This window comes from Balaenoptera ricei, chromosome 9, assembly GCF_028023285.1.
Source record: "Balaenoptera ricei isolate mBalRic1 chromosome 9, mBalRic1.hap2, whole genome shotgun sequence".
Classification (NCBI taxonomy): domain Eukaryota; kingdom Metazoa; phylum Chordata; class Mammalia; order Artiodactyla; family Balaenopteridae; genus Balaenoptera; species Balaenoptera ricei.
In genome coordinates, this window is record NC_082647.1 from 77,162,629 (window position 1) to 77,186,461 (window position 23,833).

At 38.1% G+C, this 23,833-nt stretch overlaps 2 protein-coding genes across 5 annotated transcripts in view; one reads left to right on the forward strand and one right to left on the reverse strand.

Moving 5' to 3' along the window:
• DBF4 (DBF4 zinc finger) overlaps positions 1-10,393 on the reverse strand; it is a 25,407-nt gene extending 15,014 nt beyond the window's left edge. For both annotated transcript variants that reach the window (XM_059932859.1, XM_059932858.1), the window contains exons 1-3: positions 10,067-10,393; positions 8,640-8,812; positions 1,250-1,429 (exon numbers count right to left, since the gene is read on the reverse strand). In XM_059932859.1, the coding sequence (XP_059788842.1) occupies positions 1,250-1,429; positions 8,640-8,812; positions 10,067-10,112 (399 nt within the window). In that variant the 5' untranslated portion in view covers positions 10,113-10,393. The remainder of the gene's footprint in view (positions 1-1,249; positions 1,430-8,639; positions 8,813-10,066) is intronic.
• Positions 10,394-10,587: 194 nt separating this feature from the next.
• SLC25A40 (solute carrier family 25 member 40) overlaps positions 10,588-23,833 on the forward strand; it is a 43,806-nt gene continuing 30,560 nt past the window's right edge. For all 3 annotated transcript variants that reach the window (XM_059933999.1, XM_059934000.1, XM_059934001.1), the window contains exon 1: positions 10,588-10,751. The gene's annotated coding sequence lies outside the window, so the exon portion shown is untranslated. The remainder of the gene's footprint in view (positions 10,752-23,833) is intronic.

The window sequence follows — 23,833 nt, forward strand, 5'->3', positions numbered from 1 at the left end:
TTTTTTTCTTCTTCGTATTTGTCTCTTTTTTTTCCAAGAGGTATGTTTTGTATAACAATCATTTATTTAACCTGTTCTCCCCCGCTCCCATTTTTCCCTGCTTTCCAAACGGCTGGAGTAGATAAGTTGGGGAGGATATTTTTTTAATTTGTTTTAAAATTTATTTATTTATTATTTATTTTTGGCTGCATTCAGTCTTTGTTGCGTTGCGTGGGCTTCTCACTGCGGTGGCTTCTCTTGTTGCAGAGCACGGGCTCTAGGTGCGCGGGCTCAGTAGTGTGGCTTGTGGGCTCTACAGTGCAGGCTCAGTAGTTGTGGCGCACGGGCGTAGTTGCTCCGTGGCATGTGGGATCTTCCTGGACCAGGGATCAAACCCGTGTCCCCTGCACTGGCAGGCGGACTCTTAACCACTGCACCACCAGGGAAGCCCCGGGGAGGATATTTTAAAATAATTAATTTCAATCTAAAAATGAGATAAACACTATTTTTCAATTTCTTCCCCTTTTCATACCCAATTAAACCAATTTAATTTATCTTTCACTGTATCTTACAACTTACTGGCAACTGAGTGGTAGGGATGTGATGTTACTAATTCTAGAACAGTGGTTGGCAAACTTTTTCTTTAAAGGGCCAGACAGTACATGTTTATATTGCTCTGCAGGCCATATAGTCTCTGTTGAAACTATCTCATTCTGCCTTTAGAGCAGTACAGCAACCAGTCAATATGTAAATGAATGGTATGTCTCTGTTCCAATAAAACTTTACTTATGGACAGTGAAATTTGAATTTCACATAATTGCCACTTGTCGCAAAGTATTCTTTTGAATTCTTTCCCAACCACTTGAAAATGTAAAATCCATGCTTAGCTCGCAGGCTGTAAAAAACAGGCGGCAGGCTGGATTTGGCCCATGGGCCATAGTTTGCTTACCCCTGCTCTGAAACAAAAAGAAGGTTTCTATTCCTTCTTTAAAAAATGATCTGCTGTCACTCTTTAGCTGTAAATTACTCTAAAAATAAAAGCCATCACTAAATGCAAGGGCACATTTTAGGAATCAGTGTGTGACTACACAAGCACTATTAGGAGAAAAATCACCTTTCTATATGCAACAGCAACCTTATTAACAACTGGAAAGCCACACTTAATGTAGATATTATTCTACCTAAGTGAACTCTGCTATCAGCCCACTCTTGAAAATTATAAAATCCTATAGCCCTTCCCAGAATCTCAAAGCATATTTCAGAGACTTACTGTATCGGGAGCCTTAAATGAACTTCCATCATGGCTGGGATGAGGTGATGTGGTTTCTGCAGTATATAGAGGTTCTGGACTTGGTACAGGAGAAATTCGTCCCAAGGTTTGTGCAAATTTAGCTTCCTTTTTATTTGAAATAAGATAACTGATATCTTTGCTGAGAAATTCTTCAACACGCTAAAGGAAAACAAAGTATTTTTAAGTAAGTCATATAAACCATAAACTGTTTCATATGCTAGACACAGTAGAAAATGCCAATTTGATGCATTTTAATATTCTAAATTTCTATACTGTATTATTCTGAACCTAGAGTTCTGAGAAAGTACAATGAGAATTCTAATAACACAACAACAGCATGTAGTTTATATATCGTAATTAGTTTAATCCACATAACAACCCATAATACTAATATTATCCTTATTTTGTGGAGAAGAAAACAGAAGTTAAGTGACTTGCCTTGAGGTTACACCAGTAGTAAGAGAATTTGAACACAGGTACTCTTTTTTTTTTAACCTTAATTTTTTTTTTTAATTGAAGTATAGTTGATTTACAGCGTTGTGTGAACATAGGTATTCTGTTTCATATCCATGCTCTAAAGCACTACTGTCCAATAGAACTCACTGTAATGATGGAAATGTTCTTTATCAGCATTGTCCAATATGGCAGCAACTGCCACATGTGACTACTGAGTACCTGAAGTGTAATTAATGTGACTGAGCAACTGAATTTTAAACTGTGTTAATTTTAATTAACTTAAATGTCAATAGCCACATGTAGCGAATGGCTACAATACTGGATAGCACAATTCAAACTTAAAAAGTTATAACATTTTTCCTTAAGACTTAAACTATTAAAAGGTAGGAAACCCTTACTTTTAAGAGTGTATGACTGAGACTTCCCTCGTGGTGCAGTGGTTAAGAATCTGCCTGCCAATGCAGGGGACACGGGTTCGATCCCTGTTCTGGGAAGATCCCACATGCCGCGGAGCAGCTGAGCCTGAGTGCCACAACTACCAATGCTGGGGGAGCAGCTGAGCCTGAGTGCCACAACTACCAATGCTGGGGGCCCTAGAGCCTGTGCGCCACAACTACTGAAGCCTGAGGGCTCTCAGGCCCCTGTACCGCAACTACTGAGCATGCTGCAACTACTGAAGCCCGCACGCAGCAATGAAGACCCAACGTAGCCCCCCCCCCAAAAAAAAAGTGTATGACTGTTTTGAAGAGAATTTCCCTAGTTTGAAAACCACTGCTTAAATGTCTGAATTTATAAACACATGTACCAAAGTCAATAAGTCAGTGTTGAAAATCACTGCCATCCAAAGGTAGGAAAATTAAGTAGAAAAAATACTATTAATCATTAACTATTTGCATAAATGAGAGACTCAAACTATTTTAAGCAGCTGTATCTAATTTCTATAGGGTCTCACAACATAAATGAAGATAATAAAAAGTGAAGCAAAGTATGTAACGAGTTAATTTCATCTAAGCATTAAGCACAATTTGTTGCTAAGACCAGCAGCTGCCTTGGTTAAATGCAAATCACTACTTCCTTTTTTTCTGAGTAACATTTTCATCCACCAGTAAATAAAGTACATTTATATATTCTAAGGATGACATACTCAAATGCCTACAAGGGCCAGCAAGAATACAAACGAACGATTACACGTCAAATACTCTTTTCATCTTCGTAAATATGTGGCCCCAGCACTGCCAGAGCTTCCAGTTTTTCAAGAGAAGTCCAATCTCCCACCCATTAAAAAAAAAAAAAAAATTATCAAGATGAAAAATAAAATTAATTACATGGGACTGAGTGAACTGATGAGGATGATTATAATTTTTGTGACTTTCTGTTTGAATGATTAAAAAAAAAAAATCCCACAAGGACTCAGAGGCAAAGAATATACAAATCAATTTTCACTGCAAAGGAGCTGTTACAGTGGAGGTTTACTGGACTGAATGTCAATATTATGACACAGTATGAGTGTGTTTCGTGTTTGGTAATTGCAATCGTTGCTTTTGTTGTGGTCATCCATTTACAATGCTTGGTGTCAGTCTATCTCTTGTAAAAATAAAATACAGTGTGTGTGTGTGAAAAATAAATAAATAAAATTAAAAAAAAAAAAAGAAAAAAAAAGAAAGCCAATTAGTTGATGGCTTGAGTAGAACAAAAGGCTGACCTCTTGTGAGAAAGAGGAATTTCTACAGCAGACTGCTGCAGAATTTCTGCAGCAGGAATTTCTGCAGCAGACTGCATTTGGACTTGAATTGAATGTTTTTCCTGAGTCTCCAGCCTGCTGGCCTCCCCTATTAGATTTTGAATTTGCCAAGCATCCCCAGCTGTGTGAGCCAACTCTTTAGAATAAATCTCTTTCTACATATAAAAAAAAAAAATTGTGATAAAATACATAACATAAAATTTACCATTTAAACCATTTTTGAGTGTACAATTCAGTGGCATTAAGTATATTCACAATGTTGTATAACCTTCCCCACTATCCATTTCCAGAAGTTTTTCATCATTCTAAGCTGAACCTGTACCCATTAAAAAATAACTCCCCATTTTCCCCTCTTGCCAGCCCCCTTTTTTTTTTTTTAAGTAAATTTATTTATTTGTTTATTTTTGGCTGCATTGGGTCTTAGTTGCTGTGCACGGGCTTTCTCTAGTTGCGGCGAGTGGGGGCTACTCTTTGTTGCGGTACACGGGCTTCTCATTGCGGTGGCTTCTCTTGTTGCAGAGCCCGGGGCCTAGGGTGCACAGGCTTCAGTAGTTGTGGCACACAGGCTCAGTAGTTGTGGCTCACAGGCTCTAGAGTGCAGGCTCAGTAGTTGTGGCGCACGGGCTTAGTTGCTCTGCGGCACGTGGGATCTTCCCAGACCAGGGCTTGAACCTGTGTCCCTTGCATTGGCAGGTGGATTCTTAACCACTGCGCTACCAGGGAAGTCCCTTGCCAGCCCCTTTTAATCCTTACTTTCTGTTTCTATGGATTTCATAACTCTAGGTACTTCATATAAGTGGAATCCTGTATTTGTCCTTTTGTGTCTGGTTTATTTCATTTAGCACAATGTTTTCAAGGTTCACTCATGATGTAGCATGGATCAGAATTCCACTCCTTTTCAAGGTTGAGTAATATTCCATTGTATGTCTAAACCATGTTTTGTTTATCCATTCATCTGCTGATTAACATCTGGGTTGTTTCCACCTTTTGGTTATTGTGAATAATGCTGCTATGAACATGGGTATACAAGTATCTCTTCAAGACCCTGCTTTCAATTCTTTTGGGTATATACCCAGAAGTGGAATTGCTTGATCATATGGTAATTCCATTTTTAATTTTTTGAGGAAACAACATAATGTTTTCCATAGCAGTTGCACCATTTTACAGTCTCACCAACAGTTCACAAGGGTTCCAGTTTCTCTACATCCTCACCAACACCTATGTTGATAGTGGCCATCCTAACGGATGTCAGATGGTACCTCACTGTGTGTTTTTTTAAAATTGAAATATAATTTACAATGTTGTGTTAGTGTCTGGTGTACAGCAAAGTGATTCAGTTACACATACATATATATTCTTTTTCATATTCTTTTCCATTATAGTTTATTACAAGATATGGAATATAGTGCCCTATGCTATACAGTAGGACCTTGTTTACCTATTTTGTATGTAGTAGCTTCTATCTGCTCATCTCTAACTCCTAATTTACATCCTCCCCCACCTTTGGTGACCATAAGTTGGTTTTCTATGTCTGTCTCACTGTTTTTGATTTGTATTTCCCAGTGATTAGTGATGTTGCACACCTTTTCATGTGCTTACTAGCCATCTATATATATCTTCTTTGGAAAAATGTCTATTAAAGTCCTTTGCTCATTTTTCAATCGGGTTGTTTTTTGTTGAGTTGTAGGAGTTCTTTATATTCTAGATATTAATCCCTTATCAGATGTATGATTTGCAAATATTTTTTTCTCTCATTATGTGGGCTGTCTTTTCACTCTCTCGATAGTGTCCTTTGATGCACAAAATCTTCTCATTTTTATTAAGTCCAATTTATCTATTTTTTCATTTGTTGTCTGTGCTTTTGGTGTCATGGTCAAGGACTCAATGCCAAATCTAACGTCATGAAGATTCTTCCCAATACTTTCCTCTATGGGTTTTAGCTCTTACATTTTAGATCTTGATCCATTTTTAATTAATTGTAGCACATAATGTACAGTTAAGGGTACAACTTCATTCTTTTGCATGTTGATATTCAGTTTTCCTAGCATCAGTTGTTGAAAAGATTATCCTTTCCCCACTGAATGGTCTTGGTGCCCCTGTTGAAAATCAACTGACTATATGAGAGGATTTCTGGGATCTCTCTTCTATTGCATTGGTCTATATGTTTGTCCTTATGCTAATATGACACATTTCCCTTGGTTTTCCATTTCCTGTACCTTGAGTTATAAGTCTTTAGTAATGAACAAATATCTTTTACAATCTGGTCCCAGTGTAACACTGTTTCTTGCCATATCCCCCATCTAAATCCCAAGCTCAAGTCATACTCTAATATTAGCAGTTGCTCAAACAAACCACACAGACCTATATTTTAAATATGTTCTTTCCTCTATTTAGTTTGTTCATTTTACCTGGTATATTCCTACTAGGCTTTCAAGACTCAGCTCAAATTTTATTGCTGCTATAAATCCAAAAGGCAGAGTTAGTATTTCCATTTCTGTATTCTAATGGCAATTTCTACATAACTTCTGTTAAAGCACTGACAATGCTATACTGTAATTTATTTATTTAGGTGTCTGATGTTCCCATAGACTGAGAATTCCTAGAGGATTAGACTATATCTTATTTTTGCATTCCCCAGCATCTAAAATAGTGCTAGCATATGGGAGACACTGGTGGAATAATTTCTGAATGAATTACCATATGCCCAAATCATAACCATTCTTCAAAGCTGAGTTCAAGTTGTGTCTGTACAATGGCCTCCAAGATTCCTTAGCTGGAAGTAATCTTTCCCTCATAACATTCTATATTACAATTAATTGTACCAATGCCATCTCTGCTTAGATTAGAAATTGAGGTGGGATGGACATCAGATTCATTTTTGAATCTACCAAAATACTTAATACTGTGTCCTGTACTGTTGACTTAGTTTTATCATGGCCTTTAATTTATTAACTACTGTGGAATCTAGGTCTTTAAAAGAGTAAATTCAAAACTTATTTTCTGATGACTCAAGGTCACACTGAACATCAAAAACAAGTCATTCTGTCCTCAAGTTCATGAGGACAGAACTATGCCAAGGTATCTGACCCTACATCTCTTTTCTTCTCCAGCTGTCTTATTTTAGCCCACACTGTTTAGATATGGGCCTAAGCATGGTTGGTTTTGCAACAGCAACCTTTCTTGCCACTATTAGAGATATTCCCCCATCATGTCAGCACTTCACTGATGTGCTCTCAGTGGTTGAATTTTCAGAAGTGTACTCTCCAAATAAAAGGTGTATTTAGATGTTTTCATTCAGACTAGAGAAAACAAATGCATAAAATGGACAGTTTAAAAAAAGACGACACTGTTAATAACCTGAGGCAAAACAAATTACAAATGGTTAAAGGATCTAAGTAATCCTAAAAATTAAGTAATAAGCACAGTCCTTTCGAGGAAGATCTATCAATATTTAACTACACATTTCTTAAAGTTGAATCTTAAAACTTAGTGTATGGAAATCAAAGTTCCTTTATAGCTCCCATACGAGATCTTCTAACAGTCTTTTTCAGTGATAGAAATAGTACTGTGCTAGAGACAGAAATCATGACATCATGAATTATTGGAAAGATAGTGTGGGGGGAGATGAGAATTTGATTAAAAAAAATCTTAGGAGAAATTAAAGAATAAAGTCAATAAATCAAATTCAGTTGAAAATCCACAGCTTTGGGGAAAAATTTGGAAACTTATGACATTAATATGCTCCTCGTTTCATTGACCTACTTCAAACCATTTTAGGATAAAAATTTGAAGTGTATAAAACCAACTTTCAGCTCTCTCTCAGCTATTATCTAACACATAAGTGAATTCAAAATTTGTTTCTTGCAAGTGCCTCCAGGAACTGCTATGGGGATGAGAGGAGAGAGAAAAAGGGGGTAGGGCAGGCAGTCTCTGCACTAGCTTCTATACTGCTGTTTCAGCTACAGCAATTCCCTTTTTATTGGCTTTACACATTGGACTTCTGAACATGATTTTGTTTGAAGGGTTCCACTGCTAAAAACACAAATCTAAAATTACTGATTTAGATTAGAAGGGTTAATGAGTTTTTCCATCATATTTAAGAAAGCTCTCAAACCGTATCAGATAGCTACTTTGTAGCCACTGATTACTAGAGGAACAGAATGGTGCAGTAGCATGTGAGTCCAGGTACTAGGCTGATTCTACCCTGGGTCAGTCACTTACTTCTCTGGACACTTAAGTACTTAATTTTTAAAATAAGGGATCTTTACTCAATGATGGCAGGTTATAAAACATGACCTTTAGGAATGCAGTCATATGGTCATTATGGTACATGCTACTACTATGACAAATGTGTGACAATGTTTTATTTTAAGAAAATGAATAGCAAAAAAGTAGAATAGCTTTTCAAAGACAATTAAGTAAAATATCGTATCAATAAACGATTCCAAAAAACTTGTTACCTGTTCTGCAAATTTCTATTCTAGTAATGGCAGGATTTGTTCATATTATTCAAAAAATGTTAACCATGACAAACTCAAAGTGCAGCAGAAATCTTTGAAACAGGAATAATCAGGAAATAAATTAACAAAATCTTAACCTTGCTAAAATTTACCCAGTATTACCCTTAATCCTAAGAAAATCTTAGAATTTTACCCAAATTTTCTAATTTCCTAATCATTTACTCAATGTATAAGGTAGGAAAGAAGCACGTTTTCCACATTTATAATCCAAAATCGTTCCCTTAATGACATTCATTCTGTTGACACGGTATCAGTCAAGAGAAATTTTAACTCTTTGTGGTTTGAACATGTTTTCCTTGTTCTGTAAATAACATCTTATTTTTATGTAGCTTCCCAATAATCATAATCAAGGAGTTCCTGCCATCTGGAGGACATCCCAACATTAAAACGAGAAGGCAATCAGCCGTTCCTCCAGGACAAGGGAGTCTCATTTCTCACACTTGTGAGCTTCACACCAGACTAATAATCACAGAAACCTGAAAGTTTTGTCAGCCTACAAAAGGTTAAAACAAATGACTGCTCATTAACGATAAACAGCTGATAAAAATTTTAAGCCTTGTGCTTATAAAAGTTTTTTTCCAAAAGGAAAATTATAAATGATTACACATTAGAAAGTTTTCCTTTTTTGTTACAGTGTATGGTTTTGACTTACCCCTCCCAGATCCTTAATGTCCTTTTGCAGTTTTTCAGATATGGTGACAGAAGGTAAGTCAATGTAAAATACTTTACCCCAGAGTGGCTTATATTTGGATTTTTCTGGTTTGTTATCAGTTTTCAGAGATTTCAAAGACGGTCGTTTTTTTTCATTTTTGACTTGGATTCCACCTATTGTTTAAAAAATTTAGAATTAGATCATGTTTTACGCAGACAGAAAATTTCTACTGTTTTAAAAATATTTGTTTATATGATAATATCACAGAGAGAAAAATCTTTATAATCCTACTAATTTAGCAGTCATTAACATTTTAATATATTTCTTTGTAGTATCACTTAGGATAAAGGCAAAATACTCTATTTTAACAGATGCTATATGTCGCAAAATGACTGTTGTTCACAGTCAATAGTTGATTCTGCAGGAAATATTCATGTGTTTATTCGTGTTTTATGCATTAAGGCAGTGAACTATGTAAAACCAATTTGAAAGAGTTTTCCTAGTATGTAAACTGCATGGAGTATTTACTCAACAAATACTCATGGAGCGTCTGCCATTCTGTTGAGCACTCACAACTGGTACTTAAAATGCTGAACATTTAGCAATGCAAGAAACCTGTTAACTCAGAATGACCTAGACCTCAAAGGTTCCTGACTGCTCAAGGTTCAGTTTCACATAGAGTCCGTGTATATATTAAGAAGAACTAAATGGTCCATTTGAAGAACCAAATCACCATTCATTTCATTCTTTCCTTTGAAAACATATCAGATCCAAACAGCTGCTTAAAAATTAACTTTAAGAACTCCATCTGCTCATAAGTAGGAGACCACATATACACACTATACATATCAATATATACCCACACACACTATACATGTTAAAAAGAAAAACTTACAGGCTGTAATGCTTTACCAAATAGAAGAGATTGAAAATGAAAGTTTGCTTTTGTTTCTGCCTGTAATGTTGAAAACAGCAACGGTGTGTTTGAAATACAAACACTTTCCCTCAACTTCATGAGTAAGACCAAAAATCCACCCATAATCACCCAGTTTAATCAGGAAGCGAAAAGCCCCGAGCACATCTGCTTTTAAATCGAGGCTCAAGCGGCAGCCTCAAAGGGTCGCAGCATCTGTGGGAGCCCCGGCGGGTTCCCGGGTCCCGCATTGTCTTCTAGTTTTATAACCGACGGCGCTACGAGGAATTTGCGGCCGAGGCTGGAGCGTGGAGAGCGCCAGGGGCCGGGCCGGGATCCGTTCCCTTCCTGAGGCAAAACCCTGAAGCAAGCCCTCCTTCAGGCCAGAGAAGGATGCACGTGTCAGAAGAGAAAAGAAGCAGAGATCCAGCGCGAGAACTCTTAAGAATCAATTATGGAACCAGGAGGGAAGGAAAGGATTAAAGGGACTGCAGCCGGAGGAGGGGCTTCGTACCCTGGAAATGTCCTCGGCTGTGGATCCTCATGGCTCTGGAGTTCATGGCAACCGCCCGGCACCTACATGCTGGGTCCGGTGAGGGTGTCGCGCCGGGCGGCCGCGGAAACACAGCTCCTCGAGGCCCGTTGACCTGCAGGTAGCCGCTCCCCTTCAGCGGGCCACCACACCCACGCAGTAGAGATGCCGCGTCTGTCCCCCGGGTTTCCGGGGGCAGAATTCGGCCCCAGGGCGCCAAGGAGGAACTGGGAAAGCACAAACGAGTGGGATGCGGCGGTTGAAGATTTGAAAACGCGTCACGCGGCCGCGGCGCCGATACGCGCGCCCCGCCCCCTCTCACGCCGCGCGCCCCGCCCCCTCTCACGCCGCGCGCCCCGCCTCACGCTCTGCCCCACGTGCTCGCGTCGCGTGCCCAGCCCCTTGGTGCCCGCCTCCTCGCGCTGCGCATCTGGCCCCTCACACCCCGCCTCCTCGCGCCTGCGCCCCGCCCCCACGGGTCGCGTCTCCGCCCCTGCGCCCTACTCACTGTGACGCCTTCTCGCTCTCAGATCCGCCATGTGGCTCCGAGGTGGCTAAACGGAATGAATGCAGTTAGCGCCGTCAGCCAGACCAACTCGCCTCCGAGGTCATTCCCGCCTTCTAAGGTTGCCGGGACTGCCTGCCCTCCAGCCGCTTCCTCCACCAGGTACGCTTGCTCTCCCCGGCTCGGCTGTCCCGGCGGCTGGAGGCGCGGCGGCTGCGGCCGAGCCGGGACGCAGATTGGGGTGGGGCGGGTTGGCGGCGGCAGCCTCTACCCAGCGCGCCCCGATTCTCAGAGCGCCGTTTTCCCGTGGTCACCCGGCCGGCTGGAGGCAGGCCGCAGAAGGTCTTAGCGGGGAGAGAGGGGCCGGGCGGCGTCGGAGCGAGGCTTGGGCCAGAAGGCCCCCGGCCTAGAGCGTGTCTAGGGTGCCTTGTGCTTTCTGGTACTTGCGTGCGCTGCTCTGTTGACCTCTGTTGTGCACACCCTTGATTTCATTTTATTGTGTAGAAGTTTATTTCAACAATAACAGGAAAGGGAATTTGAAATCTCAAGTCTAGGGTTTCGGGTCTGGACCTTGCACCGACCAGCTTCTAAAACTTGGGTTAAATTACCTAATCCCTTTGAATCTCAGTTTTTTTCATCTCTAAAATGGGATTTGTAGTAAGGATTACATTTAAATGTTTTGAAAAGTAAATTAATTTTGTTCGGTAAGGGGGAAAACGCTTCACACACAAAAAATGGATTTTGGTGTGTCTCTTCTTGTAAACTTCGTAAGGAGTAAAAGCGTTAGATCTTGTACCATACTTCACATTCCTTCCCTCCTGGCCACGATAGTGTCTCGTTGTTTGATGGTTGATTTTTAACTTAGTAGCTAAGGGAAGTTAGTGCCAATGTTGCCGTTTCACAAATAGGTACCTTAAAAGTATAGAAAAGGGTAGATTGTAATTCCTTTAGCCAAAATGGAGAACGCAAAGAGGTGGTTCATGTTTGCTAAGGGAAATGAGTTTTGCTGTGGATGGTCTTAGTTTGAAGGGCCTGGGGAGACGATAATGGATCTCTTTTTATTAGACACCTCGTAATATTTGTAATTCAGGAGAGATGTCTGGGAGAGAGTGGGGATGGTCAGGAGAGGGAAGACTGATTTGAGAGATGTCATACAGACCAATTGCTGATTCTCAGTCATGGGGTGATGCCTAAGAGGTTATCAGATCTTAAAAGGCAGGAGGAGGTGTAGTTTGAACAACACTAGAATTTCTATTTGGGAAAAACAATCTGTTTTCAAAATGTAAGCTACCAAAAGAGCACATGATTTTTATGTTTATAAAAAGTTTTAAAAGATTGAGAAACACTAGTACAGAAGGTAGCTAAAGCCACGGGAGGAAATGGAAATTGCCCAGGAGAGCATGTGAAATAAGAGAACTAGTGATGAGCGGAGGATGATGAACTGGTGAAGGAGACGGAGAAAAGGCCACAGAGTTAGGAAGAGAACTGGGAACTAATCTTCAAATGTCCCAGAATTACAAACTTTGGGATCGTGCAGGCTTCACTAACTGTATGGTTTTGGGTAATTTTGGTCCTAAATTTTAGTATCTGAAAATGGAGGTAATAAACACTTCTCAGATGTTGTGAGAATTAATTGGAACATTCTTGGAAGCTTAATTAGTACGGTGCCTGGCGCAGAGTAAGAGCTGAGTAAGTGCTGTCATCCTGGTGAACTCTATATCAGCCTCTCTCCATCTTCAAACCTTCCAAAAGGCTAAGACTTGACAACTAGGCCTTCAATTCTGGTGTTTAAGATGTCATTGGTTCCTTAGAATTTCAGGCGATGGCTAAGGTGAGTACTAGATAAAAATGATGGGCTTGAAGTGGAGATGGGTTGACTATACTCTTGGAAAAAATTTGTCAGTGTAGGAAATTATCATGATAGGAAGGGAAGATAGGGTCTTTGGAAGGTTTAGGGGATATGGGAAAGATAGGTTTCTGTTGAAGAAAGTAAAAACAGGAAGCCCATTTTATGTTCCAGTGAAAGATGAGGTACCTTTCTTATTTACTATAATGAGGAAGGACAGTAACATGGTGGCACCCTAGGCTTTTAGAAACACCCTTGACTGCACTGCAGGAAATAATGTCAAGCTGTGAATAAGCAGAAAGTTTGTTTTGCTGGACAGTGTTAGAAATTTTCCGATCTGTAACCCAAGGACAATTTAAAAAAATTATTATTGGAACTCAAATCTTGTAGTAGCCACCAGAAGAAGGGTGTGGTCATATATCTATGGCCTGTAAACATAGAAACCTCCTTACTATCATGCAAATAATCAGGGCTGTTGGTCAAAGAATAAGATTTATTTAAAGTATGTCTTGAGATGTGCTTCAGGTGAAAGGTATACATGCAAGAAGAAATAAATGGGGGCAGCGTTACTTGTGAAAAGTTGGTTAAAGAATTCTATTAAGCAAAGTTGGAAAACATTGAGTAGAATCATGGTCTAAGTAAACGAACGTTTGACTGTGAATAAAGAGAAAATGAATTTCATTCTGTACTGGCTCTATTCCTAGGTAGTTTCATGACCTTGGGCAAATACTAACCTTGCCATACTACAATTTCCTCATCTGTAAATGCAAATAATATGTGCTCTGTCTACCCCACAACTTTTTGTAATTATCAAATGAGGCCTTAATTTGCTTTTTCAGACTACCTCATGAATATACAAATATAATTCTTATTCTAGAGTCTAGACAAATGGATTTATTCATTCTTCTGCAGTACCTTTTTCCTTTCTTATTTCTTTTCCTTAAGCCTCTCCACCTGGCTCACAGTTGTTCCTCTTTCCTTTTCATAGCAAGCCTGACTTAGACTCAGCCTTTATCTCCTGCTCATTTGGGGCCTTCAGTAATAGTCCAGTTTGATTTATTTGCCAGCTATTGATATATTATCTCCTGAAATGTGTTCTGTTGCTATTGTTATTAATTAATTTTCGTATTTTAGAGTCTCATTACCCTGGTGAATTGGAGGGCCTAAGGTTTTTCTGAGATTTAGTTCTTAGTTTTGCAAGCTAAGCGTATGAAGGGATAGAGTTGGTTAGTGGCTGTGGCGCTGAAGTCCGTGTCTCAGGTGAGGCTGGGCTGGGAAGCCAAGGAAAATTCAGCATATCAAGTCCCTGAACATAACCTAAGTGAAGGGTCAAAAATGGAGAATAAGCAAGACAGGAAAATTCAAAATTTGAGAGTGAATCACGTTGAGACAGTATAATTCAGAGGCTGCTGTGGTACCTGTCGGAGCTGTTAAGGATAATGAGTTGGTTCAGAGGTTGTATTACATCCTGAACTAGATTGTAAATTCCTTTAGGATATTACACAATACATATTTGGCAATTTTTTTTTTATGGCTTTTCTGGGTCTTCATTGCTGTGTGTGGGCTTTCTCTAGTTGCGGCGAGCGGGGGCTACTCTTCAGTGCACGGGCTTCTTCTTGCGGTGGCTTCTCGTTGCAGAGCACAGGCTCTAGGCGCGTGGGCTTCAGTAGTTGCAGCACGTGGGCTCAGCAGTTGTGGCTTGTGGGCTCTAGAGTGCAGGCTCAGTAGTTGTGGTGCACGGGCTTAGTTGTTCCACGGCATGTGGGATCTTCTCGGACCAGGGATCAAATCCGTTTCCCCTGCATTGGCAGGCGGATTCTTAACCACTGCACCACGAGGGAACTCCCAGCCATGGTTATAAAACAATCTACCTTCCTAGCCCACTTTTTTCTTTCCTTTATATTGATTGAGCACCTACAATGGGCTAGGCCCAGTGAGACTTGTTTACTTTAAGACTCCCATTGAAGTCTCATCATGTAAGTCTTAAAATTTTCTAATATGTTTTATAATCCACATACAATAAAGTGCACCCATTTTAAGCATACAGATTGATGAGTTCTAACAAATATGTATATCCATGTAATTACCACCCCCCCATCAAAATAAAGAACATTTCTGTCACCACAGAAAGTTATTTCACTCCTTGTTCCAATCTCCCTTCTCCCATCAGTGGTAACCACTCTTCTGATTTCTAATATCATAAATAATTTTTCCTGTATTTCAACTTCCTATAAATGGAATCATATAATTTATATGCTTTGCATCTTCATTATTTTGCATAACATATTTTCATGATTCATCCATGTTGCTACATGTATCAGTAGTCCATTCCCTTTTATTGTTGAGTAGTATTCCATTCTGTGAATATACCACAGTTTATCCATCCCCTCTTGATGGATATTTGGGTTATTTCTAATTTGGGGCTATTATGAATAATGCTGCTATGAACATTTGTATATAGGTCTTTTTGTGGACATAGGCTTTTATTTTTCTTGGAATTGATAGATCATATGTTTACTGAATATTTAACATGATGAGAAAGTACAGACGTTTTTAGTAACTGTTCCTTGCAGCAATGTAGGAGAGTCCCAGTTGTTAAACATCCTTGTCACTCACTGGGTGTGAACTGGTTATCTCATGTAGTTTTTTTAAAAATTGAGATGAAATTCCCTAACATAAAATTCATTTAAACTATCTTGAAGTGTATAGTTCAGTGACTTTCAGTGTATTCACAGTGTTGTGCAATGATCACCACCATATAATTCCAGACATTTTCAATACCTCAAAAAGAAACCCGGTACTCATTAGGCAGTCATTCCTTATTCCCCCCTCCCCCCAACTTGTGGCAACTACTAATCTGCTTTCTGTTTCTATGGATTTGCCAGTTATGGACATTTCGTATTGATATAAATGGCATAATAAAATAAGTGTTTTTTATGCCTGGCTTCTTTCATTTAGCATAATGTTTTCAAGGTTCATCCACATTGTAGCATGTATCAATACTTCAGTCTTTTTTTTATGGCTGAATAAAATTAAATTCCCTGGTAGGGTTATACTACATTTTATTTATCCATTCGTCAGTTGAACATTTGGGTTATTTCTACTTTTGGCTGTTATGAATAACACTGTGAACATTTGTGTACAAGTTTTTGTTAGACTCTGTTTTTCAGTTCTCTTGTGTATATACCTAGGAATTTCTGGGTCATATGATAATTAAAGTTTAACATTTTCAGGAACTGCCAAGCTTTTCCACAGTGGCTGCATCATTGTACATTACCACCAGCAGTGTAAAAGGTTGCCTATTTCTCCACATCCTCATCTACACTTGTTATATTTCCTTTTTTCTTTTTTAAATTATAGCTTTCCTACTGGCTGTGAAGTGGTATCTCATCGTGGTTTTGATTTGCATTTCTCTAATGATCAGTGATGTTGAGCATCTTTTCATGTGTTACTTGGCCATTAGTATATCTTCTTTGAATAAGTGTCTTTTCAGGTCCTTTGCCCATTTTTTTTTTTTAATACTATATACCAGCATCATAACCTTACTATTTTTTTTTAAAATTAATTAATTAATTAATTTATGGCTGTGTTGGGTCTTTGTCTCTGTGCGAGGGCTCTCTCCAGTTGCGGCAAGTGGGGGCCACTCTTCATCGCGGTGCGCGGGCCTCTCACTATGGAGGCCTCTCTCGTTGCGGAGCACAGGCTCCAGACGCGCAGGCTCAGCAGTTGTGGCACACGGGCCTAGTCGCTCCACGGCATGTGGGATCCTCCCAGACCAGGGCTCGAACCCGTGTCCCCTGCATTGGCAGGCAGATTGTCAACCACCGCCACCAGGGAAGCCCCATGCCCATTTTTTAATTGGGCTCTTGGCTTTTTGTTGTGGAGTTGTAAGTGTTCTTAAAGATTTTGTATAGTAGACTCTTATCAGAGAGATGTGCAAAAATTTTCTCCAATCCTGTGGCTTGTCTTCACTTTTTTGGCAGTGTCCTGTGATACAAAAAAGTTTTAATTTTGATAAAATTCAATTTTATGTTTTTCTTTTGTTTCTTGTACTTTTAGTGTCATATTTAGGAACCTATTGCCAAATCCAAGGTCATTTGGCTTTACTTCATCTTATCTTCTAAGAGTTTTGTAGTTTTAGCTTAGGTCTTTGACCCATTTTAAGTTAATTTGTGTATATTGTGTGAGCTAAGGGTCCAACTTCATTCTTTTGCATGTGGGTATCCATTTGTCCCAGCACCATTTCTTGAAAAGACTGTTGAAAATCAGTTGACCATAGATGTATGAGGTTGTTTTGGGACTATCAGTTCTATTCCGTGATCTATATGTTTATCCTTAAGCTAGTTCCACACTGCTTTGATTACTGTAGCCTTTTAGTAAGTTTTGAAATTGGGAAGTCTGAGTCCTCTAAATTTGTGCTCCTTTTTCAGGATTGTTTTGGTTATTGAAAGGGTCTCTTGAAATTTCATATGAATTTTAGGTTCAGCTTATTCATTTCTACAAAAGAGCAGTTGGAATTTTGAGAGTGATTGCATTGAATTTGTATAGTATTGCCATCTTAACAGTATTATGGGTTACTATCCATGAACACAGGATGTTTTCCCACTTACTTAGGTCCGCTTTAGTTTATTTCAGCAGTGTTCCGTAATTTTCACTGTACACACGTTTGAACTGTGCAGGTCCATTTATATGTGGATTTTTTTTTTCATTAAATATGTACTGCAGTACTACATGGTCTGCAGTTGTTTGAATCCAAGGAACCTCAGATACAGGAGGCCAGAAGGCATAACTATAAAGTTATGCTCAGGTGCTTTTCTAACTGGAATTGTTTTCTTAGTTTAATTTTCAGATTGTTAATTGCTATATAGAATTACAATTGATTATTATATGCTGATTTTGTTTGCTGAATTTATTTATTAGCTCTGATAGGTTTTTTTGGTGGATTCTTAGGAATTTTCAAGATATAAAATCTTGTCATCTGTGAATAGAGATAGTTTTACTTCTTTCTTTCAAATCTGGATGCCTTTGTTTGTTCTTATTGCTTAATTGCTGTAGCTAGAACTTCCATGATTAGCAAGAAAGCAGACGTCTTTGTCTTTTTCCTGATGTTAGGGGGAAAGCTTTCAGTCTTTCTCCATTAAGTATGATGTTATATGTGGGTTTTCATAGGTGCCCTTTATCATGTTGATGAAATTCCCTTCTTTTCCTACATTGTTGAGTGTTTGTATCATGAAAAGATGTTGGATTTTTTTTTTCAATTTTTACTGTATTAACAGTTCATGATATGGTTCTGTTTATCTAATTAGTATGGTGAATTCCATTGATTGATTTTCATAAGTTGAACCACCTTTGCATGTTTGGGGTTAAATCCAACTTGATCATGGTGTAAATTGTTTTAATATAAGGCTGGATTTGGCTTACTAGTATTTTGTGGAGAACTTTTGCATCTATATGAAACTGCACAACTCAGATGGGATTCGAACCCAGCCAAAACTCAGATTGGAACTTGAACCCACAGGCTGAGACTTCTACTCAGCCAAAACTCAGATTGGGACTCGAACCCACTGTCTTCTAATTGAGATCGCACACCTGGTCTCAGGACTTAATGAAGCTCAGGTTCTTTGTCTCGTTGCAGAAAGACTTCAGTGAGAGACAAAGTTGTAGATAAGAAGTGGATTTATTTAGAGAGATACACATTCCATAGACAGAATGAGGTCTGTCTCAAAAGGTGAGAGTGACCCAAAGTATGGGGAGGTTAGTTTTTATGGGCTAGGTAATTTCATAGGATTATTCCAACTATATCGGGGAAGGGGCGGGGATTTCTAGGAATTGGGCTGCCGCCCACTTTTTGTCCTCTTATGGTCAGCCTCGGAACTGTCATGACACCCGTGGGTGTGTCATTTAGCATGCTAATGTATTACAATGAGCGTATGATGAGGCTCAAGGTCTATTGGAAGTGGAATCTTCCACCATCTTGGACCTAGTTGGTTTTAACCAGTTTATGTCGTATCCTCAACGGCTCTGTCATTCTTTAAGAGTTGTGCCCTGCCTGCTTCCCTCCTGTTTCATATGTACATATAAGATACGTTAGTCTGTAGTTTTCAAGTGATGTCTTTTTATGGCTTTGGTATGAGAGTAATATTTTTTTTTAAATTTTTATTTATTTATTTATTTTAATTTATGGCTGTGTTGGGTCTTCGTTTCTGTGTGAGGGCTTTCTCTAGTTGCGGCAAGTGGGGGCCACTCTTCATCGCGGTGCGTGGGCCTCTCATCATCGCGGCCTCTCTTGTTGTGGAACACAGGCTCCAGACGCGCAGGCTCAGTAATTGTGGCTAGTCGCTCCGTGGCCATAAAAAGACATCACTTGACAACTACAGACTAATGTATCTTATATGTACATATGAAACAGGAGGGAAGCAGGCAGGGCACAACTCTTAAAGAATGACAGAGCCGTTGAGGATACGACATAAACTGGTTAAAACCAACTAGGTCCAAGATGGTGGAAGATTTTTTTTTTTTTTTAATAAATTTATTTACTTATTTATTTATTTTTGGCTGTGTTGGGTCTTTGTTTCTGTGGAAGGCTTTCTCTAGTTCCGGCGAGCGGGGGCCACTCCTCATCGCGGTGCTCGGGCCTCTCACTATCGCGGCCTCTCCTGTTGCGCAGCACAGGCTCCAGACGCGCAGGCTCAGTAATTGTGGCTCACGGGCCTAGTCGCTCTGTGGCATGTGGGATCTTCCCAGACCAGGGCTCGAACCCGTGTCCCCTGCATTGGCAGGCAGACTCTCAACCTCTGTGCCACCAGGGAAGCCCAATCGGAGTAATATTTGTTTTACAGAATGAGTTAGAAAGTATTCCCTTTCTTCTTGAGTCACTTTTGGTACTTTGTATGTTTTTAGGAATTTGTTTATTTCATCTAGGTTAAATGATTTGTTGACAGATACTTGTTTGTAATATTCTCCTATAATAATTTTTTTTTCTGTAAAGCTGGTGGTAATATCTCTACTTTCATGCCTGATTTTACTGATTTGAGTCTTCTCATTTTTCTTGGTCAGTTTAACTAAATGTTTGTTAACTTTGGTGATTTTTTTTTTTTTTTTTTTTTAAAGAAATTCACGTTCTTTTATTTATTTATTTATGACTGTGTTGAGTCTTCGTTTCTGTGCGAGGGCTTTCTCTAGTTGCGGCAAGTGGGGACCACTCTTCATCACGGTGCGCGGGCCTCTCACCATCGCGGCCTCTCTTGTTGCGGAGCACAGGCTCCAGACGCGCAGGCTCAGTAATTGTGGCTCACGGGCCCAGTTGCTCCGTGGCATGTGGGATCTTCCCAGACCAGGGCTCGAACCCGTGTCCCCTGCATTGGCAGGCAGATTCTCAACCACTGCGCCACCAGGGAAGCCCGGTGATCTTTTTAAAGAAGCAACTTTTGGTTTCATTGATTCTCGATGGTTTTTCTTCTATTTTGTTTATTTACATTCTAATCTATAATATTTCTTTCCTCTTCTTGCTTTGGGTTTAGGTAACTCTTCTTTTTTTGGGTTCCATAAGGGAGAATTTTAGGTCATTGATTGGAGAGATCTTTCTTATTTTTTAATGTAGGCTTTTAAAACTATAAATTTCCCTCTTAGCACTGCTTTTGTTGCATTCCTTAAGTTTTGATATGTTGTGTTTTCATTTTCATTCATTTCAAGGTATTTTCTAACTTACCTTGTAATGGATTCTTTGACCTATTGGTTATTTAAGAGTGTATTGTTTCATTCAACATTTTTTAATTTTCCAAATTTCCTTTTGTTACTGATTTCTTATTCTACTGTGGTCAGAGAAGATGCTTTGTATTATTTTAGTTTTTTTAAACTTATTGAAACTTTTTTTGTGCCCTAACATATGATCTCTCATGGAGAATAATCCATGTTCACCTGAGAAGAATGTGTATTTTGCTCTTGTTTGGTGGAGTATTCTGTGTGTTGTTAGGTCTAGTTGGTTTATAGTATTGTTTAAGTTTTCTAGTTCCTTGTTTATCTTTTGTCTAGTTCTGTTCATTATTGAAAATGAAATATATTGAAGCTTCCAACTGTTGTTGGGCTATCTTCTGTCAGTTTTTGCTTCCTATAATTTGGGACTCTGTTGTTAGGTGTATATATGTTTATAATTTTTTTTATCTTGATAGATTGACCCTTATATCATTGTATAACATTCTTCTTTGTTTACTTTAACAATTTTTGTCTTAAAATTTATTTTGTCTGATATTAGTATTGTCACTCTAGCTCTCTTTTGGTTACTATTTTCATAGCATCTCTTTTTACAGTTTTATTTTCAACCTATTTGTGTATTTGGTACTAAAATGAGTTTCTTATAGACAGCATATAGTTAGATCCCTTTTTATATTTAATCTTCCAGCCTCTGTCTCTTAGAGAGTTTAATCCATTTATCTTTAATTAAATTATTCAAATAGAAGACTTGCATTGCCATTTTGCTCTTTGTTTTGTGTATGTCATATATTTTTGTTACTCAGTTCCGTCACTGCCTTCTTTTGTGTTAGATGTTCTAGTGTACTGTTTTGATTGCATTCTCATTTTTTCTGTATATATTTTAGTTATGTTTTTAGTGGTTGTCTTGAGGATTACAATTCACATTTATAACAGTGATTTCAGATTAATACCAACTTGGTTTTAATAGTATACAAAAACTTCACTCCTGTATAACTCCATTCCCCCAACCCCTTTATGTTGTTATTGTTATAAATGACATATTGTTACTGTTGTATGTATAACGTATATAACGTATGCAATATGTATAATATAAGCACATATGTAATGTGCATTTAAATGTGTATATTATAAACATGTAACAAATATATTTGTATATGTTATGTTGATATATATAGTAAACATATAACATATATTAACAAATATGCAATGTTAATGACATTGTATGTTACAAATAACGTAATGTTATAAATGGCAGTGATTAACATAGATTTTTAATTATTGTTGTATATAATTGTATTTTAAGTCATTAGAAGGGAAAAAGGAATTACTAACCAAAAATCCATTAATGCAGACTCTTATGTTTATGTATGTAGTTGCCTTTACTTATGTGCTATTCTTTTACTTTCAATCTATTTTTGTGTTTGAATATAAAATAGGTCTCTTATAGATAGGGTATAGTTTGATTTTTTAAAAAAATTCTGCCCATCTTTGCCCTTTTTTGGATTGTTTAATCCATTTTACGTTTAAAAGAATTTATGTCTGCCATTTTTCTATTTGTTTCTATACATTTGTTTAGTCACATTCTTCCTTCATTGCTGCCTTCACTTGTTTTAAATAGATACTTTCTCATATACCATTTTAGTTTCCTTGTCTCTTCTATTATATTTTTTTGAGGTATTTTCTTAGTGGTTGCCTAGGGAATTATAATTAGTATTTTAATTTATAACAGTCTGGTTCAGATTAGTATCATTTTAACTTCAACAGTATATGGCTCCATTCTCTTCTCCCTTCCTTTGTGCTATTGTTGTCATACGAATTACATCTTTATATATTGAATGCGTATCAACAAAGATTTATTTTATTGCTTTATCCAGTTTTCTTTTGTATTCATCTATGTTGTTACCTTTGCCAGTGCTCTTTGTTTCATCATATGAATTCCAGTTACTATCTAGTGGTGTGTTTCATTTCATTTTAGCCTGACTGGATTCCTCCTAGTATTTCTTGTAGGACAAGATCACTAGTGACAACTTCTATCTGATTTTGTTTATCTGGGAATATCTTAATTTTTTTCTCAATTTTGGAGGATAATTTTGCTAGATGTAGAATTCTCCGTTAACAGTCTTTTTTGTTCACTGCTTGAAAATGTTATTCCACTGCCTTCTGGTCTCCATGGTTTTTGATATGAAATCAGCTTTTTAATCATTGAAGATCCTTTTAATATAATGAATTGCTCCTCTCGCTGCTTTCAGAATTCTCATTTTTTTGGCTTTTGGCAGTTTGATTATAATGTTCTCAGTGTGGCTTTCTTTCAGTTTATCCTACCAGGAATTTGTTGAGCCTCTTGGATGTATAGTTTCTTTTTCTCCTCCCCCCCCTCCCCTATTAATCAAAGTTGGGAAGTTTTTGGCTTGTATTCTTTCTGTCCCTTTCTATCCTCTCCTTCTGGGACTCTCATTATGTGTAGGTTGGTATGCTTGATAATGTCACACAAAAATTATAAAACTCAATGAGGATTTCTCTTCTTCTTTGGTTTAGTAGATGTTATTACATTTTTGTGGTAAGGTTGGTGATTGTTTATATACAAAATAATCATAGCATTTTCATCACCAAAAAAATGCATGAATTTTTCTGAGTATCTGTTTAACAAATAATAAAATTATGCATATTTTGAAAACACAAAATGAAATTCACAGATACAATTATAATTCACAGTTATATTCTATCAAATATTTAAGGATCAAATAATCCCAACCTTACAGACTCTTCTAAAAGAAAATATTCTCCACCTAATTTTTTTTCTTTTTTTTAAAATTTATTTATTTATTTATTTTTGGCTGTGTTGGGTCTTCGTTTTTGTGCGAGGGCTTTCTTCTAGTTGTGGCAAGTGGGGGCCACTCTTCATCGCGGTGCGTGGGCCTCTCACTATCACGGCCTCTCTTGTTGCGGAGCACAGGCTCCAGACGCGCAGGCTCAGTAATTGATTCTCCACCTAATTTTATGAGATTAGCATAGCCTTGATACCAAAACCCAATAAGTATGGTATAAGAAACACCAGAGAGTTAGAAAATATTTTGAACAGAATGAAAATGACAACACAGTATATCCAGATTTGTGAGGTGCAATGTAAACAGTGCTTGGAAGGGAATTTTTAGCCCTACAAAGCCTATCTTAAAAAGAAGAAAGATATTAAATCAATAATAATGATTCTCTCCAGTTTTATCTGTAGATTCAATTCAGTTCAAATCAAAATCCCAAAGAGGTTTTTCAAGGAAAATGGTAAGATGATTTTTAAACTTACATGAAGGACCATAGGGCCAAGAATAATCATGACACTTCTGAAGAAGAACAGGGAGGGTAGACTGGCCCTACCAAATATGAGGACGTATTAGGACACAATAATAATACAGTGTGGTACAGTTTAAGGATAGATAAGTTGACCAATAGAATAGAGAGACTAGAAACAGTTCCACACAGGAATGGAACCTAGTTATGACCAAGTAGTATGTCAGTTGAAAGGAGAAAGGAGGGATTATTTAATACTTGGAGCTGGATAAAGTAGTTATCTATTTTAACATGGAAAAAGATGAAATTAGATCACTAATTCATGTACTATTAAAATACTTCTCTTTATGGATTAAGGACTTAAAATTTGTCAATAGCAAAAGTTTAAAACTTTTAGGGAGAAAAT